Here is an 18,371-nt window from a genome sequence, read left to right as displayed (position 1 = left end):
CGCAAGAAGTGCACTAAATTGGGATGACGGAGCGCAGACAACTTTGACGCTGGTCTGGTCTAAAACAGCGACGGCCGCAACGCATGACAACCCGGTAATGCTATCGACGAGTCTCTTGCTGGCACAATCTGGCAACAACCGATAGTGCGCCAGAAAATCGGAGCCGATGATGGCGGTGTTGACGTCAGCGATAATAAATCGCCATTGAAATGTGCGGCGTAGCCCCAAATTAAGCGCCATTTCTATGTGACCAAAAGTGCGTATCTCACTACCATTGGCAACCGCTAACGTATAGTTTGAACGTACCGGCTTATTTGCTAACCACTGGTATGGGTAACAGGAGAGGTCGGAGCCTGTGTCTATTAAAAAACGGCGCTTGGTTACGCTTTCGGTGACAAATAATCGGCGACTCTCCTTTAAGCAGTCAGACGTCGCCATCATTGACTGCTTTTGTCGTTTTCCGAAGGTGGCGGCGGCGTCCAGGTACATGGTTGAATACACTTAACAGCTTTAGTATTAAATTTCCTATGGTAAAAGCACATTTGAAGCTTACCAGGCGTTTGTGAGCGTCGTCGCTGGTTTGAGAAATCCCGGGTCCTATTTCTACCGCGCTCTGCAGTAAGCACAGCAAGCTGACGCGTGACCTCATCCAGACGCCGTGTGATATCTTCTAACGAAGGGGGTGAGACGGCAGACGTGCTTGCTGAGAAAACAGCAGATGAATGAGGTGCGACCATACCAGGCGAAACTTCCAAAATTTTGTCCGCTAGCTCAGCGACTTTGTCCAGCGAGAGTTCTGATTGGGCAGCCAAAATTGCTTGGAGATGTTGTGGGAGGCGACGCATCCATAGCTGGCGAAGCAAATTTTCATCAGTGAGGGTTTTTCCTCCCAATGATCTAAGATAACGTAAAAACTGCGAAGGACGGCGGTCACCCAACTCAACATCACTGACAAATTGCCGGACACGTTGCTCCTCAGACGTGGACAACCTACGGATCAACTCGGATTTGAGGCGACCATATTTGTCCTCATGTGGTGGTTGGAGAATAATGTCCTCTACCTCCCCAATAATTCGGGTATCTAACTGAGCAATCACGTGGTTAAATTTAGTCAGGTCAGCGGAGATGCCTGAAATCGAGAATTGTGCCTCTACCTGAGCAAACCAAATTGCAGGCCGATCAGGCCAGAAGGGAGGAAGTTTTATGGCTACTCTGCATACTGAGGTAGGTTGAGAAAATAATGGGTCTGTGGGGGGTGGGTCCGTTTTATCGATGCCTTGCATTTTAAGTTTTTGTAATTCAGCCTTTAGGATGGCATTTTGTTGTTGTAACAGTGTATTTTCTTCTCTTACTAATTGTTCGTTTGCCTCCATTACAGAACTTTACGTTTACAATTTTAATAAAAAAAAAAAAAAAAAAAAACTAAGCACTTATACAATGTAACAACTTAAAAATAATAATAATAAGTAAAGAAGAAAATGAAAATTAATGATTATGGTAAAAGATGGCAAAATACTGACAATACGAGACACAGTAAAACAATGAAATAAAATTATAGTAAACAAGAAAATAGAAATTAATTAAATACAGATGTGATGTTAGCACCGACTTACATTTCGTGACTATTTACTCTAAAGCATTCATGTAGATAAAACCTAAAACTGTAATTATTTTGCCTCGTAAAAACAAATATTTCCTTACTACTAATCGTACAATAATACCTTAATATTATTATTAATTACAATGTTATACTATGAATTGGTGGAGCAATGAAGGCCCGTTAACAAAATATGATTAACTATTGTTACAAAAAGAACCTTTAAATTAAATTAAAAATTTGTTTTTCTTGTGTTTTTATGTCGACAAAGCTGTTGTATATGCAATTATGTAACAAAATTAAAGTTATAGTATAGGCGGAGAATATGAAAAAGTATTAAGATTAAAATAAAATAAAAAATATAAAACACTTCACTGAGTTAATCAGAAAACACAAAAAAAGAAAGAAAATAAGTTCCATGTTGTGGAATGCCGCACCAGGTGTTTAACCGCTTGTACTTGATCACTCTGCTGTGCGCGGCGATGCTGCGCCAAGTGTATATGGTTTGTAGACGATCTTGCCTGAATGCCAGGTGTTTATAGTTTGTACTCGACCTTGTCTGGATGCTGCGCCAGGTGTATATGGTTTCTACTCGATCTCTATTTGTAACGATCGATCACGTCGGGGTCACCAATGAGGGAGTGCATATAGAGTCCCTTCTTTATTTCGCCTGGTCGTGTTTTATGTAATTAACACCACAGTTGGAACAATATAAATTTTATTGTTGTAGCGGCATAAAGTAATTACATTAAATTAGTTATTTAACACATTGTAAATTATTTTTATGTTTTTCATATTTGGCGGTAAAAAGGTAATGTGTCACAGACTATATCCTTTTTCCCGCATCTCGTGCGCTCCGGCTTACGCATAATAAAACGCCACAGGCTGTTTGGCAATGTTGCTTTTGCAAGATCTAGGAATCGAATGTCTTTATAACGACACTGGAAATCAATGAATTTAGGTAGGTAGGTACGGTACCTACCTACATAATAATATTGACTACGGTACTCCCGACAACCCGAGCCCCGCATATCCGAACCCGAGCTGAAGTCCAGCAGACCATTTCTAGAAAATTTTAAATTCTCACAAACTACCTACAATACATATTGTATTCAAACATTACTAAATCTATTTAAAATTTTGATTTAAATTATTTACAATGTCTTCTCAACCAGAGGGTGAGATTATAGTCAAAGAAAAGTATGGATCTTCGAGTACCGAACGCATTTACATAAAACCACCCGGTAAGTATGAACCTATTTATTTTGTAGATATGAATTACCTAAAGAGTAATATTATTCATTTGATTGCATGTAGATGCACATTACAGGATTTAAAGCAATTGAAAAGATTTGTTAGAATATGCTGTTAAAATAATTTCGTTTTACCCTCTTCTTCTTTGTTTCCTATTACCCTCTGCTGTGGTGTAGGGTGGCAAATGTGTAGGCAATCTATGTAGACGTAAAGTGTAGGCAATCAAATGCTTCTATTTACATCGGTCTTGGGCACTCTGTTCTACCTCTTCCCAGGTTATGTCCCAGACGCCCAGTTTCTGCTCTACTGAGCGACGCCACGTTTTTGGGACGGCCTCTCTTTCTTTTGCCAGACACATTCTAGGTCAGTGCTAAGAGTGCAGGGGAGTCGTTTAGTGGGTGGGCCCTAAATTCCTTGGGCCCGCGGTCTGCTCTCAACACCTGCAGATCGTTGAGTCTCACATACCCCGCGCGCCCCCTAGGCGCGGGGACCTCGTAGGAGGTTCGGCCCTCGGCCCGGAAAAAAAAAAAAAAAAAAAAAAAAGGTCAGTGCTCACTTGGATAGGGTTGGAGTATTGGGATTTCTCTGTGTGACCAATTCAATACCACTTCCCCATAAGGATCTCTAAGTTAGTGATAGTCTCAGGCCAAAAGATTTTTAAAACTTGATGTAGGTATTTATTCACAAACACTTGTTCGAACAAACCAAGTTTTGCTCTTGTACAGTGACAAACACCCACATTTTAGTTGACGATCTTCACCTTTTGTTCATCTCATTAAGGTTGAGGAACTCTACACTGGACTAAGTTGACTAAACGCGACTCCGGCTTTATTTATATGACTATAGCTTCTACCATACACTATATAACATTCCATTACATAATATTAAATGCCTGAGAACCAATGGCTTCTAATTTGCAATTGGCAAAATTTTAAGCTCAGTACATTACATTATGTGAAAGAAGGATTTACATCGTACAATAATCGTTTTTTTTTGTGGGTAGGTGTGAAAAAAGTGTAGACATGTTTTAAACATAAAATTTTATTGAAAATTAGAAACATAATCTTTTATCAATATTTTTTAACATCCAGTTTGTACACAAGTATATTTGATTTGGTAATAACATTTGCAGCAGCTTATGTGTCATAAATAAAGCTGCAAACCACCAGCCAGCACACCTTCAACCATTTAAGTGACATCTTGTTCCTCTCACTCAAGCCCATCATGTCTCAACTTGCTGAAATATTAACTATTCAAAAGAACCTAGAAGAAAACTTCACACGGAAGATGGGTGAACTTGAAACACAGATTCAATCTGCGGGACCTGCAAAGGAAACTGTAAATAAAGTTGCTGAAGAGTACCTTATGTTCAGAGAGGTGGTCTTTAGCATACTGGGGCTGCTCCGGACACAGTGCATGAAACAGATTGATAGTCTGGAAACTCGGCAGCAATGCAAAACTGCTTTTCCAGGGATGTACTGAGGTTGACGGAGAGGATTGTACTTCAGTCATCTTAAATGTGCTAAATAATAAGCTGGCCTTAAAAATTTCTCTTCTTCATTTATAAAAGTATGCCATAGACTTGGTGCACGAAGTCCAGAACATAACATGCCCATTCTTGTTAGGTTCACTAAAGAAAACATAAAACCAATGTTTGGAGAGCAAAGTCTAACCTTAAGGGTTGTTCAATTTCATTGAAGGAGTTTTTGACGAAGCCCTGGCAGTCCACATTTTATCAAGGCAAGAGCTCACTTCGGAATGCGATCCTGCTGGACTCAGGATGGAATCATAGTTATCAAAACAACTAACGGAACACGTCATAAGGTAACAGCTATGGAAGAGCTGAGCCCTTTGCTGTTGAAGTTTCCAGAAGCTTCAGTGGCTCCTCAAGTGTTGAGACAGGAAATCTAAAACATAAAATTCGGAAGTAATGGTGCTTTAATGTTCTTTAGATAGGCAACTCGAAACTTACCATATGTAGTAAAAGTGTGTATGTATTTTTATTATCATTTATTTCATCTTTCTTTTTTTTGTTCTGTATTACCTGTATGTTACTGTTAGGTAAGTAGTTTTAAGTTTGTATATAATAAGTTCTATTCCAATAATTTTATTGTTATTTGTTTTGTTTTTCATTCAGTCCAATGAAGTTGGTGGTTAATGACACAGTTTAAAACATTTGTATTTTGGTATAAAATCAGTTACAGACTACTACTTAGACGTACCAGACATAGTGTAGTTGTTCTGTTGTTTTGTGTTTTGGATTTTGATTATTTTAATACTTTCTAAATGTTTCTTGATGTTCACTGAATTTAATTTACATCTTCTATATTTTATATTGGTGTTAGCTGGCAGGTGGTGTTGAGATATACAGTTCGTTCCTTTTGTTTGTTATTAGTTATTTTTTCTCTCTTTGGTTTTTAATGCTTTTATATTGTATCTGAACAAATTGTTATTTTTTTTAAATATATTTAGTTATTATTGTTTTTTACAAATAGACATATATTTTTTTCTAATTTTGTTTTTTATGTCTTTTTATCAGGTGTATCAGATACTGATAATGATTCTTTTTTTCTGCAAATGAATCCAGTACCTCTTCTGGAGAGGAAAGTTTTGGTTCAGCCACCGACACCCTTGTTGACTTTTTATGACATACTTTTGACCACAAATCTGGCTGCCAGTTCAATGTATGTCACATCAATGCACAGAGTGTAGCCAGTTATTATGGCAAACTGTATCATACATTTTACAATACCAACGTCGTCGTCATCCTGATATCCGAAACTTTGCTCAAGCCTACTCTTCTGTCGACCTCTTTCTCTCTCCCAGATTTTATTCTTATCCATAATGATATAACGGTCAGTAGAGAAGGTGGTGTGGCCATTTACCTCCGCAGCACGTTTCCATATGAAATATTGTCTTCATCTTCTACCAACTCTAATGTGGAGTTTCTTTTTCTTGAGGTTTGTGTTAGAAGAGTAAAAACTGTAATTGGTGTCACCTATTGTCCCCCTAATATTGATTACTTTACTGAGTTCGAAACAGTATTAGAATCTTTTGGCTCTGAGTACGCACATCTTATCATCATGGGTGACTTCAACACAAATATCCTTTCTGGTAATTCCTCTAGATCCCAGAAGCTTCTTCAAATCATTGAATCAGCTACTCTTCATCTAATGCAACTACAAGCTTTGAAGCTACGCACCTGAACACCGTCGGTGAAGACACCTGGCTCGATTTAATCCTTACCTCGAATCCTTCCTTAGTTTCCTCTCATGGTCAACATACTGATCCAGGGTTCTCTCATCATGATCTAATTTTTCTTACCTATATCCTTAAATCCCCAAAACCTATTCCCAAGACCCTGCACAGGCGGTGCTTTTCTCGCATGGATCTTGAAAAACTCAGAAATGATGCAGCCGAGATAAACTGGGATCCCCTAGTAGATGCTGCATCAGTTGATCACAAAGTTGAAATTTTCAATAATATCTTAATCAAATTATATGATATTCATGCCCCAATTAGAAGAGTATAACTGAAACGAACGTCTGCTCCATGGATGACTGAAGGAGTTAAGATGGCCATGCGTCGCAGAGATCGCGCTTTTCGAAAATACAAAAAGAATCGCATAGAAAATAATGGGGTCCTTTTTAAGTCTGCTAGGAATAGGTGTAATCAAATGATACGCAATGCCAAGCGCCACCACATTTTGGATAATATCGCTTCTTCTTCTCCTGCCGATGTATCGGCAGATCGCGACGTTTGGACATTCCAAATATTATTCAATTAGATGATTTCAACCGACACTTCTCCACATCCTCTGTGATAGATCACTTAACTAAAAATCAAACGTTAGCTTATTTGTGTGGTCTATAGCGTCCAGATGTTGTCCCCTTTCAGCTCTTCCCAGTTGCCCCCTCTGAGATAAGAAAAGTGATACTTTCCATTAAATCTAATGCGGTGGGATATGACAACATATCTCGCCGCATGGGTATAACTATCCTAGACTGTCTACTACCTGAAATCTATCTCTTCTCTCTTGACTCCATTATTGCTTTACATGTATATTATATTGTGTGTAATTATGTGTATGTATGTATTTATTATTTTATACATAGGTATATTAAATTGTAGTATGTTTATTTATGTATACAAAGTCATATGTAATCTATATAAGTACCTATATTTAACATTATGTGTATTCTATAATACTGAGATGTTACTTTAAGGAAGATTTTTGTTTTGATTTTGTTCTTTTTTTTGTTTTTTGTTGTTGTTTGTTATTCTTTTGTTAATGCACCTGCCATGCATTATCTCTGCACCACCCTGTGGTCGACTGGAAGAGAATGCCTATGGCATTAAGTCCGCCTGTGTACAACATTTGTTTTGTGCATAAAGTATAAATAAATAAAATAACATTTAAAATTACCTAATACATTAGAACCTCGATAAGTTAAAGACCAAGGGAAACATTAAATATTTTAAGTTATTAAAGTTTTTATTTATTAAGAGTTTAAGTGAAGGAGATTTTATTGGCTTATATTTTTACTTACAGAGGCTCGTTTTTGAGCTTTGTTTAGAATTATAGAGATAGGCTAAATGCACAATTTTGAAATGTTAATGAATATGTATTTACATACTTTATTTTAGGGTTAAAGGTATATTTATTGAAGTTTATTTATTCTTTATAAAAAAGTCGACTTGTTTTTCAAACAATTCGTAGTTTTTACATTAATTTTATTTTCAATGTTAAATCAAGAAGAGAAAATGTCACAATCTGTGTTACAGAATTGATCTTTAAAAAAATATCGTAAAGTATTTACAGCTTGCTTGCTTCGCTGATAGATAAAATTGTAGATATATCTTGTGGCTTGTCATTTTGAAGGGTGGGGGCAGCTGTTGTAACTATACTGTGACCTTAGAACTCATCTTGAGGTGGGTGACAGTATTTAGTTATAGATGTCTATGGGCTCCAGTAACCACATAACACCAGGCGGGCTGTGAAGACGTCCAGCCATCCACGCAATAAATAAAAAAATAAAAAATCTTCATCTATATCATCGCTCTGAGCACCATTAATAACAGACAATTATTTCTTCTTCTCTTAACGTTCCTTACAGGTACCCTAGCATACAGGGAACCTTTTCAGTTTGTTCATTCGTTTAAAATGACTAATGTAATATTAAGATAAGATTGAATTTACAAAGGTCATCGTACCTACAATTTTATGATACTGAGGTGTGATGCCTAAATTATTCGTTTCAGTTATAGAGGCTTCGTATTTTAAGTAAAAGAGGCTTTGGACTCCGAAGGGAAAGGGACACAAAATTATTACATTGTTGAGGTTTAAGTTATCATGAGGGGGTACCGGGGGTACCGTATGATCTCCCGGGAGCTCGCCTGCGCCCTTGCCGGTTCCCTTCCTTGGGATCTCGAGGCCGGCAGGACGCAGTCCATGAGTTGGGGACGGCCGCCCGGCCCGACGGGTCGATGGAGGCGTGCTGTGCGTCATCTGGCGAATGCCAAGTGGAGGGAGCGGTTGCTGGAGGAGCTTGGCGCACCCTCGAGGCCCTGGTGCCCGTGCTGGGGGCGTGCTCAGACGACACGGCGTGCTCTTCTTCTATCTACCTCACGCAGGTCCTCTCGGCGCATGGCTGCTTCGGGAGGTACCTGTGGAAGGTCTGCAGGAGAGAGCCACATCCGGATTGCCACCAGTACTGGCATCCAGATGATGACGCTCAGCACGCACTCGAAGTGTGCCCGCGTTGGGAGCACTCGCAGTGGGACCTCATCGCGGTGCTAGGGAGGGACTTCTCCTTGCGGGCTGTCTTCACTCGCATCCTACAGGACCATAATTCGCGGAAGGCCATGACCAGGTTTTGCGACCTGGTCATGGCATTCCGTGAGGCTGAGGAGTGGGATCCCTCTTATGATCTTCAGCGAAGAAGGCGGAGTGGGCGGTACGGGCGCGAAGCTCCTCTTCATCACTCTAGGACAGTGATCATATTATACAATGAGACATACACCTCATGTCTCAAGTTAAATAACTGGACTCATATTTTGATGTCGATGTTATCCAATAAAAGGTGGTAATTTATATTTCCAGTGCCTATCCCCAAATGACATCTTGAGGTATTTGTAATAAACCACTGGTATATTACAAATACCAGCTTTACAAATACTGAGGTACGAATAATAATACGCTATCATTTCATTACCTATCTCACCATTTAGCTGCTGTGACCTACTCTTCAAATGGGTTTTGATAGATATTGAGTTGGTAGGAATCATTTGGCTTTGCCTAGGCACATCTGATATCTATGAGCAAAGAAACCCATATAATATTGAATGAGCTCTCTATCTTAGAAAGCTTAAAAAAATACCAAAAACCTTAAATTTAGAAAGTAATTTTTTAACCGAAGTATCTTAATTTTGAGTAAGTACAATTTATTTAACTAACTTAAAATTAAGATACTTTGGTAGTATCTAATAAAAGTCATTTTAAATTAATTTCCAACTTTGTCTTTGAAAACAGAGCAAGCTATGGTTGTGGTGTATGATGAAACAAAGATCAATTACTTCAGGAACTGGTTCACGAATGTTTTTCTACCAAAAGGATATCCTGACAGTGTCAGCAGAGATTACTCAGCTTACCAGATATGGGATACAGCTCAAGCTTTCTGCAGCACCATAACAGGTATACTAATTATTAATAGCTTTGCAACAAAAGAAAATCATTAATGACTTCCGAAAAGTATAAACTTGCATTAAAAAAAAAGTCAAACTTATATGTGAGCTTGATTATAATTCCAACCTGCTTTGCCTAATGATCGAAATTCACCATAAGTAGTGATACTTCAAGACATACATTTATTTTATATGATACAGCTTCTCTTTTGTTTTTTGCATTTTCAAAATAATGGACTGCTTAAATTGGTAAAAACCTGTTATTGGCAAAACAAAGTAATAATGTAATAAAATTATAAAAAATTTATGAAATTTTGGTGTGTATTTAAGTGGATTACTGAATGGCTTAGATTTCATTCCCACCTGCAAACATGAAATCTGACAACATGCAAGGTCTTATCACACAAATAAAGAGAAAATAGCACATTGTTTTTCATTTTTATAGATATAGTTAAGATTAATAGACAAAAAAAAATTTTAACGGTAATATTTTATTTGTCTGTTTTATTACCTGTCATCGTTCCAATAAAAACTTTGAAATTTATTTCCATCCAGAAGCAGGGTTATGAATCATGCACCTTTTAAAATAATTAATTCCAAGACAGCAGTTCTTGTTATTTTAACATCTTACAAGTTAAATATCCAACAAATCTTCCTTAATGAATGCTTATAATGTAAGTTATCGTTTTCGAAATTTCAAGTTTGTAGCTTAAGCGGTTTAAATGCTGCATTTACCAATCAGTCACACAATCTGAACCAATAACAATATTTCGTGTATATAGAATTCCTTCTTAACAGAAGAGTGAACAACAAAAATTGCCTTTTTGCTTTTTCAATTGAGCACTACTTCTTATAAGAGGGTTATAATAACAATGAAATTACTTTCCACTTAACAACAGGTACCTTAGCTACTCAAGAAGTGCTTAGAGGTGTTGGTGTTGGAGATACAACTGCTACTCCACTCGCTGCAACAGTGACATGGGTCATTAAAGACGGTTGTGGTCATCTAGGCAGGATACTCTTTGCTTTTACTCATGGGTGAGTAGAGGATGTAATATTATTAATTTATTACAACAAGTATGTAGTTACTGAAATTATCTACTCTTTAATGTAGATCAGGGCGTCCAAACGACCATTGATACATTTGTGCAGAATCATATTTAAAAATTGTTTTTCAATAAAGAAAAAAAAATTAAAAAATATATATATATACAGTCAAACCTGGATAAGCGAGAGTTCAAGGCAGCACAATCTCATTCTCGCTTATAGAGGTTTCTCACTAACCCGAATTTCTCGCTAATACACCCTATGAATTTCATTTCGCGATTTTCCGGGTTCAAACGCATTCACTGTTTTAAGTTTATCATTTAATGACAGTACTTTAATTTTCCGTTTTGACATGATGTAGAACAGAACTTTCCTTCGCAATTGATTAATTGATTGAGTAAACTGAGTAAGTCCGACAAACAGGACGGCACACAGGCACACGTGTCCATTCGAAAAGAATGCGATAAAATAACAACCTTATTTAGTTCCACGAAATAGAATAGGTTCAATATTGATGAGAAAACAATACAAAAATAATGGTAGGAAGTTCCACGAAAGTTAATAATGAGTCATAAAATAGCACATGTTAAATTTGTAATATGTTTTGTCATTTGTTCCTCCTAAATAATATAAATAAATAAAGCTCGACTGTCGCTTATAGAGGTATAGATAAGTAGCAGTCTCACTTACGGAGGTCCATGAGGGAAAAACGACTCTCTCTTACAGAGGTTTCTGTTTCTCGCTAATAGAGGTTTTGGGAGCTTAAAATGACGAGACCTGGCTATTACTCTCACTTATAGTTTTCTCACTTATCCAGTTCTCGCTTACCCAGGTTTGACTGTATATATATATATATATATAAATAAATATTCCACTCCGTTTGCGTGTTTCGGTGAGTACTCTTCCTAGTGTATGACCGAACGCGGAAGAGCCAATTGCAGCTACATGGCGAAAGTACTGGTGGGTGACGGAAGACCACGGTCCTCGACCCACGCTGACTCCTAACAAGCAGAATATCTCGGTTGTTGAGCGAAATAAAAAATTTTAGTCGCCTCAATTTTTATATGCCCGCCTACTTCCCCAACGTATATAGGAGTACAACGAGTTGTTACCATAATAATCTGTATGTCAGCGCACGCTCGAGGCACTGGTGCCTGTGCTGGAGGCATGGTCGGACCGGCGACACGGTGAGCTCTCCTTTCGCCTCACCCAGGTCCTTTCGGGGCATGGATGCTTCGGGAGGTATCTGTGGAGAGTCTGCGGAAGGAAGCCACATCCGGGCTGCCACCAGTGCGGGCACCCGGACGATGACGCTCAGCACGCGCTAGAAGCGTGCCCACGGTGGGAGCACCCGCGGCGAAACCTCGTCGCGGTGTTGGGGGAGGGCCTCTCTTTGCGGGTTGTCGTCGCCCGTATGGTAGAGGACCGGAGTTCGTGGGAGGCCATGGCCGGGTTCTGTGACTTGGTCATGGCGCTTCGTGAGGCTGAGGAGCGCGAAAGGGAATGGGATCCCTCTTCAGCTTCTCAGCGCAGAAGGCGGGGTGAACGACGCGTGCGAGAGGCCGCCGCTCAGCCCTCGTAGGGACTATCGAGTGCCGGGTGCGTGGGCGCCCGCCACTCGACTGTTGGTCTGGTGGTGAAGCGGTGCAAGGTGGCTCCTGTGCGCCGCTCACGGTGTGTCTCCCGAGACGAGGTTCTTCGGGATTTTCCCGGGGATGAAATCCCGTCTTAACATTAGTACGGGTACCGGCTAAGGCGAGACTTTCGGCGCGCACCGCGGTACCGTAAGTTTCGTGTAGTCGGTGTGGTGGAGCTCGATGGGGTTTAGTCGGTAGTCGTTCTGCGGGGCAAGTGCTTCCGCGCGCCTTTTTCAACGCCTTGTCTCCTGTGAGAAATTGGGGGAGGTGGAGGACCTCGGCCCTTCTCTTCTCCCCTTCTACCTCTTAGGAGGCGCCGGAGTCCGACATAACCCGGTCCGTTACCGTTACCCCTCGACCGGGTATCCGTAAATGGAATCCCAAGCTTTAAAAAAAAAAATTAAAGTATAACGCAAGCGGGTTGATGACGGCTTTCCAATTTTCTCCTGAATTTTATTGTATTATGTATTGTTTTTCAAATAGAAATACAATTGTTTTGAAATGATAATTAATAAAACTGATAGGTTAGGATTTTATAAAATAAAAACGGTACTGTTAAAAAACTGTTTCCCTTGCAGAACGTGTTTGGATGCGTACAGCAAAAAATGGAGGCTTTACGCCGACATTTTAAATGACGCAGCGATGTGTATTGAAATTGCTCTTCCATACTTCAAAAACTACACTACAGTCGTACTGTGTGTGAGCACTGTTATGAAGGCAATTGTTGGAGTTTCAGGTGAAGATAATTTGCAGACACTCATGTCTATCTTTATTGAAATGTCTTCATAACCACAATATCTTATTTTGTCTGAATCGTTTTCTTTATTTAAACATATACGCATAATGTCAATTCTTTATTTAATATACATAGGTGGTGCCACAAGAGCAGCTATGACGCAACACCATGCAGTAAGAGGCAACATGGCCGATGTTTCTGCCAAAGACTCAGCTCAAGAGACAGCTGTCAATCTTATTGCTTCTTTTACTGCTTTGTTTATTATCTCTGTTTTTGGGTAAGAAAATGAAAATTTGTTCTCTTGATAACCCACATATTTATGTATTTTGTAATAAAGCATTGTAATCATTCAAAAAAACCTCAATCCATTCCAAGGATTGTTTAAGCATGCCCGTTATTTTACGATTACTATTTTTTGCTGTAGCGCTTTCAGAAAACAATCACCACAGTATTTAATAATACATTTAAAGGTATTTTTTGAATCGTGAACATTTATCATACATAATACTGGCAAGAACGACATTTACGCAAAGGTAACAATGTTAACAGTAAACATGAAGACTAACTATCTTCGCACCACTTCAATCGTTTTAAATCGATAAATAATAGAATAGATAAAAAATTCAGGAACGTTATTATACAAAGGACTTATGTTGCAATACCGTGTGCGTGTCTCGAAGGAATACTGCTCGTGAACACATCACTCCTGCAATGCGCTGTTACCGCAGAGACGGTCTCGGCTGATCGGTAGATCGGGTTGTTTAGAGTCGATAATTGGACTATCGCTAATTCTATGAAGAAAAAAAAACGAATCTCTTGAAACTACACCCGCGTCTCCTATGGTACCCTGATGATTTAATACTATGAAAAAAATTGTCCCTGTAGTTTCAATATTTGAGTTATCGCAGCGTTATAAGCCCATAGACTGACCACGCGGCTTCAAGCAATCATTCCTTCCCAAAAAATACGACGTATTTTCCGAAAAATAATAATTCATGTGTGAGTGACACTGGCAGGCAAAATTACCAGTTATAATAACGATTAACACGGAAATATGAAAAATGCATTCCTAATAGAATTTACGTAAAATTCGTTCTTAGTTGACGGACTTTTACAATGTGCCCACATCTATATCCAATTTAAAGATAGTTTCGGAAGTGCGTGAGTGATGTTTTTCTTTTATAATATGCACTATATAAATTGTTATAAAAATATGTTGTGTTTTACACAAACACTTTAATTCATCATGTTTCATACTATGTAATATTTTCAGGAGCAATGCGTTTATTTTCGTTTTCATAATGATGCTTCATATAGCGTTCAATTATTTTGCTGTAAGAGCTGTTTGTTTACGGACTATGAATGAACCTAGATTTTTGGAGTTTATCAACATATATTTAACGAAAGAAAGAATTGCAACACCGTGTGAAGTGAACAGACGCGAACCAGTCGCTTTTTATCAGATGGGCTCGCATACATTAGGTAATACACAATGCTCTTTATAAGACTTTATGCTCGATTAAAATGAACATTAGGCTTCCATACAGGGACTTACGGAAAAGACAGAAAAATCAATACAAACTATTTAGCATTTTTCATAGCTATTAATGAGTTTAAATGAAATTAAACTTCTGACGAAACCTTCCCGTTTTCATGATTTCGAATAAACGATTGTTTCAGACCTCAAATTGTGTGGTTTCCAAATTAAAATGGGAGTGTCCATAAAGGATCTCATTAAAAAAAAATATCCAAAGGCGTCACACTTAAAGAACATCAAAGACGTCTACGAGAACCGAAATTATATCATAATCCCCAATGTTCAAGACCGGAAAATGTATGTGCTGCTTAATGAAAAGGCAATGAACGATGATATTCTGCGTGCTTACTTTCATGCTGTTCTCCTTTCCGTTATCATATGTGTAATCAACGATGTGCCCTTGGTGAGTTAGTGATAATCGCTAATCGACAGCTAACCGATCGTAATTTCTATAATAATATTTACATTGCAGCCCGTTTACCAAGCTCCGAATGAGGAGAGACCTTTCGCGCAGGTATGCCGCACAATACAAACAACTGATTGGAGCCGGGAACCTATAGAGACTCACGTTTTTAATGAATTCAAATTTGAGCCTTCTTACGACCTAATGAAATACGTTAATAGAATTGTTCAACGAGAATGGATGAGAATTAAAACGGGTATGATGCGCATAGGTAAGGAAATAACCAATAAAATGTTAGGTGTTTTATTAGTTTAACAGAAGATGACGGACGATTTAGGAGATGTGCTCGCTAACAGAAGTTAAGAAAATGAGGAGATTTAAAACAGCACAGCATTTTAATTAGGAAAGCAAAGATTACCTAGATAAGTCACGCGTGCTGAAAATGCTAACGACACAGGCTTCTCGATGTGAAGCGTTAGCTCTATTGCTGATGCCTGGTACATATGGTACAGTTAAAATCATCGGGCATAAAAAAATCCCTAAATAACTTTGACTTGTCCTTAATGAACTATATCTAATTTTAAAATATGTTCAAAGTCATCTAGGTTGAATCCTTTAGCTCTTGGAATTTCACTTCCCGATATCAACCCTATCACAAAATCTGTGTAATGTAAATCCGATTGCAGTGATTGACGCCGCGACATGATAAGGCCACACTAAGCTAATCAATAAAACATAAGAAAACATATTCTTCTGTTTCGCGGATACTCAAATTAGATCGAGCTTATTTCATAAATGAATTATTGATATACTTAATTTTTAAATTAAAATTGCTTAATTATTTTGGAGGTAGATAACAAAATGGCGATTACAAAATGGCTATTTCTACTACTAAACATTGCCTACGTTTTCACTGCGCGCTGCTATTTAATTATGGAAGTTTGAGATCAGAAGCACCAACATAATTTCTAAAAAAATCTTCAAATATCTTCAACCCACATTTCGTAATATATTTATTAAAACTGTATTCGCTTTTCATTAATCTTACGACTAATCTGTAGATCGCAGTGATCTTACAAAATTAAATAAAACACGTCAATCATCTGGAGCTTGCCCTCAAACCATAATAATAAAATTATACATACATTACCCATACTATATTACATACCCTTCAGAGATGCTATAGGTATAATAAAAGCTAGGAACGTAGACTTGTCCAAAATACTATGGACTTGACCGAGTCTGGCTTAAGGCGGTCCATACTTGCAGCCACCTTTTCGGATTGATAATTCTTTCCGTATGATCTATCCGAATCAACCCTTACGATTTTGGCTAAATTTATATAAAAAAAATGTTTTTGTGTTTAGGTTGGGATCTCAATAAACACCTGCTGATGGTAGACGAATGGCGTATTTCTTCGGTAAAACCACTTTCTCAATACGCGCCAATAGAGGGTAGAGTATCAACAAAGGACTATGTGATCAGTGAGGCGGATGCAAAACTTACGAAAGAATTGCTTATGGAATTAGAACATGGTGATGGGGTCACTTACGGCGTAGTAGAGACCAAGCCTTTGATGCATTACAAGAAAGAAGCTTCCAAACGACGAGTCCACGATATCGGCACTGAAACAGAATCACCAGAAATCGAAGAATATCGTGAACCGAATACAGAAGCGGAAGTTAAGGCTGAAGTACCGAAAGAAAACAGGAAAAAAGACTGACCCATGAATCATTTGAAGAATCTCTTCAAACGTAAACATTTAAAGCATAAATGAACATTCCAAAAATGACTGACGTATAGTACCAATTTTGTATACAATTCAAGAGAATGTGAGACTTTTACAAGTGAAGTTTAATGTAATTTTGACACTTTTGAATGTTAGATTAAGTAAACTTTTTAGACGATATTAGATTAAATAATAATCATTAATCACTCAAAAATATGTGGTAATATAATTGATATAGGTGTCGTGCATCTTAATTTACTCGCCAACGATATACTTACATATAGGTCTTAATATTTAAAAGTCTGATATCTAAACTTTGTTTTAAGTCGAAAAGCCTAGTCGTTGTTAATAAGTGTTTTAATCAAATCAAATTTTTAATTGTTTTTTTTAGTCTATTTTAATGTAATGTTATCAATCATGGTGGTCAAATAGTGCGAGTGCAGACATGGAAAAAAATACGTTCATCTACAATTTAATGAATGTACTGATCATCTCCGTCCGGCTGAGGATAATGAGGGTACAGCACGGTATTCTTTATGAGGAAAAAATCGAAAATTCGTTATGATAAGAAAATGATTTTATTTTAATATTTATTGCCTCCTTCCTTTTTGTTACTACGGGCATAAAATGCTTATTATTATGACGAACTCTTAAGACGAAAACCAATTAGGCATTTTATTTATTAATGTATTTTTAAAATGGATGTTAGAATTACGAATTTTTTTAAATATAGTTGTGGTTTATTATTAATTAGAACGACTTCATATGTCGAAGGCACTCTTGAATAAAAAACTGGCAGTTAAAATTCCGATTACTTTTGATGACAAACATATTTATGTTTTGTTTTAAGAAAATCAAGGACAATCATCTGATTTTTTGCGCTATTCTTAGAATATTTACGCACGAGTAGTTAAAATTACAGATTATATAATGATAAACATTAAAAATTAATAAGTACACCTCAAGCTCATTTTCCACTTTGCTATGCAATTGCTATACATGATGGCCTCTATGTTTGGGGGCTCTATGATGCTCCTTTGTAAATTATGGCACTCTTGACAATCCTTCCGTATTGTTATTTTATTCTTAAGACGACTTAAGCGTCAAAAACTTTCCTTCTTACTTATTCAAACACCCCATTTGATATCTAGTGCTTTCTTAAATGCTTCTCTAAACGTACGAACAAAATCTTTAAAGTGGTTTTGGCAAAGTGGTTTATTTTCTCTACGTATGCGTCGTAAGGGGGTTATACCAGCTATGCTATGGCTGGTAGTCGTGATACATGTCCTTTGCATGACTTCAATACTAATTAAATATATTGGAGAGATTAACTGCATTCACCGAAATTTCAAAGCATTTTAAATATAGACTAAATTTTTTCGACTTTGTATCATGTTTATAGCATTGTTTTTTATGTCCGTTAACTTTCCAGATTATAAAAATCCCAGGAAAACGAAAAATTGTAAAAAAATATAATAGTCATGGTTCAAAAGTATAATGTCTTCGACGTGAGTTGTTCCCAAATAATTGACCACTTATTTATTAACATTAGCACAAGTACATATTATTGGTGTCTATTATACTTAAAATATTAATGTATAAGTATAAATGTTATTTGATGTGAAGTAGAATTAAGAAATGAGAAATTTTGTGCCAACTTATTTAGAATGTAATTTTCGAAATTATTGAAATGTATAATTATGTAGATAACTAAACACAATAAAATGAAAGTGTGAATTTTTTGCCT

The 18,371-nt window shown here is 37.5% G+C and overlaps 2 protein-coding genes and 2 long non-coding RNA genes across 5 annotated transcripts; 2 read left to right on the top strand and 2 right to left on the bottom strand.

The window, feature by feature from the left end:
- Nucleotides 1–437: 437 nt before the first annotated feature.
- Nucleotides 438–1,373, bottom strand: LOC119628981 (uncharacterized). Its single transcript, XM_038013130.1, has one exon. It carries the CDS (start codon nucleotides 1,371–1,373, stop codon nucleotides 438–440), a length of 936 nt encoding a protein of 311 aa, XP_037869058.1.
- A 1,111-nt stretch (nucleotides 1,374–2,484) lies between these two features.
- On the top strand, nucleotides 2,485–18,361 carry LOC101737871 (RUS family member 1). The gene is made up of 9 exons (XM_004929795.5): nucleotides 2,485–2,841; nucleotides 9,384–9,545; nucleotides 10,435–10,573; nucleotides 12,798–12,955; nucleotides 13,091–13,232; nucleotides 14,229–14,437; nucleotides 14,636–14,895; nucleotides 14,965–15,166; nucleotides 16,263–18,361. Exons 1-9 carry the CDS (start codon nucleotides 2,757–2,759, stop codon nucleotides 16,616–16,618), a joined length of 1,713 nt encoding a protein of 570 aa, XP_004929852.1. The 5' UTR covers nucleotides 2,485–2,756; the 3' UTR covers nucleotides 16,619–18,361.
- LOC134198945 (uncharacterized) lies at nucleotides 2,859–4,174 on the top strand. The gene is made up of 2 exons (XR_009973244.1): nucleotides 2,859–3,214; nucleotides 3,396–4,174. It is a non-coding gene; the product is annotated as an uncharacterized LOC134198945 (long non-coding RNA).
- On the bottom strand, nucleotides 3,877–9,335 carry LOC110385839 (uncharacterized). 2 transcript variants are annotated; one of them, XR_002431088.3, is made up of 3 exons: nucleotides 4,824–9,335; nucleotides 4,525–4,758; nucleotides 3,877–4,175 (listed from the first exon to the last, which is right to left on the bottom strand). It is a non-coding gene; the product is annotated as an uncharacterized LOC110385839 (long non-coding RNA). The 2 variants fall into 2 exon arrangements; XR_009973243.1 differs by having other exon boundaries at nucleotides 4,896–9,335.
- Nucleotides 18,362–18,371: the final 10 nt, after the last annotated feature.

The sequence above is a fragment of the Bombyx mori genome, chromosome 1, assembly GCF_030269925.1.
Source record: "Bombyx mori chromosome 1, ASM3026992v2".
NCBI classification, from domain to species: Eukaryota; Metazoa; Arthropoda; class Insecta; order Lepidoptera; family Bombycidae; genus Bombyx; species Bombyx mori.
Note: the sequence above shows the minus strand (reverse complement) of the source record. Positions and strands in the feature narration are given on the sequence as shown.

Coding starts and splice junctions, on each gene's coding strand:
- LOC119628981 (XM_038013130.1), bottom strand. CDS start 1,373: ATGGAGGCAAACGAACAATTAGTAAGAGAAGAAAATACACTGTTACAA.
- LOC101737871 (XM_004929795.5), top strand. CDS start 2,757: ATGTCTTCTCAACCAGAGGGTGAGATTATAGTCAAAGAAAAGTATGGA. Junction 9,546..10,434: donor TTTCTGCAGCACCATAACAG/GTATACTAATTA, acceptor ACTTAACAACAG/GTACCTTAGCTACTCAAGAA. Junction 14,896..14,964: donor TAATCAACGATGTGCCCTTG/GTGAGTTAGTGA, acceptor TTTACATTGCAG/CCCGTTTACCAAGCTCCGAA.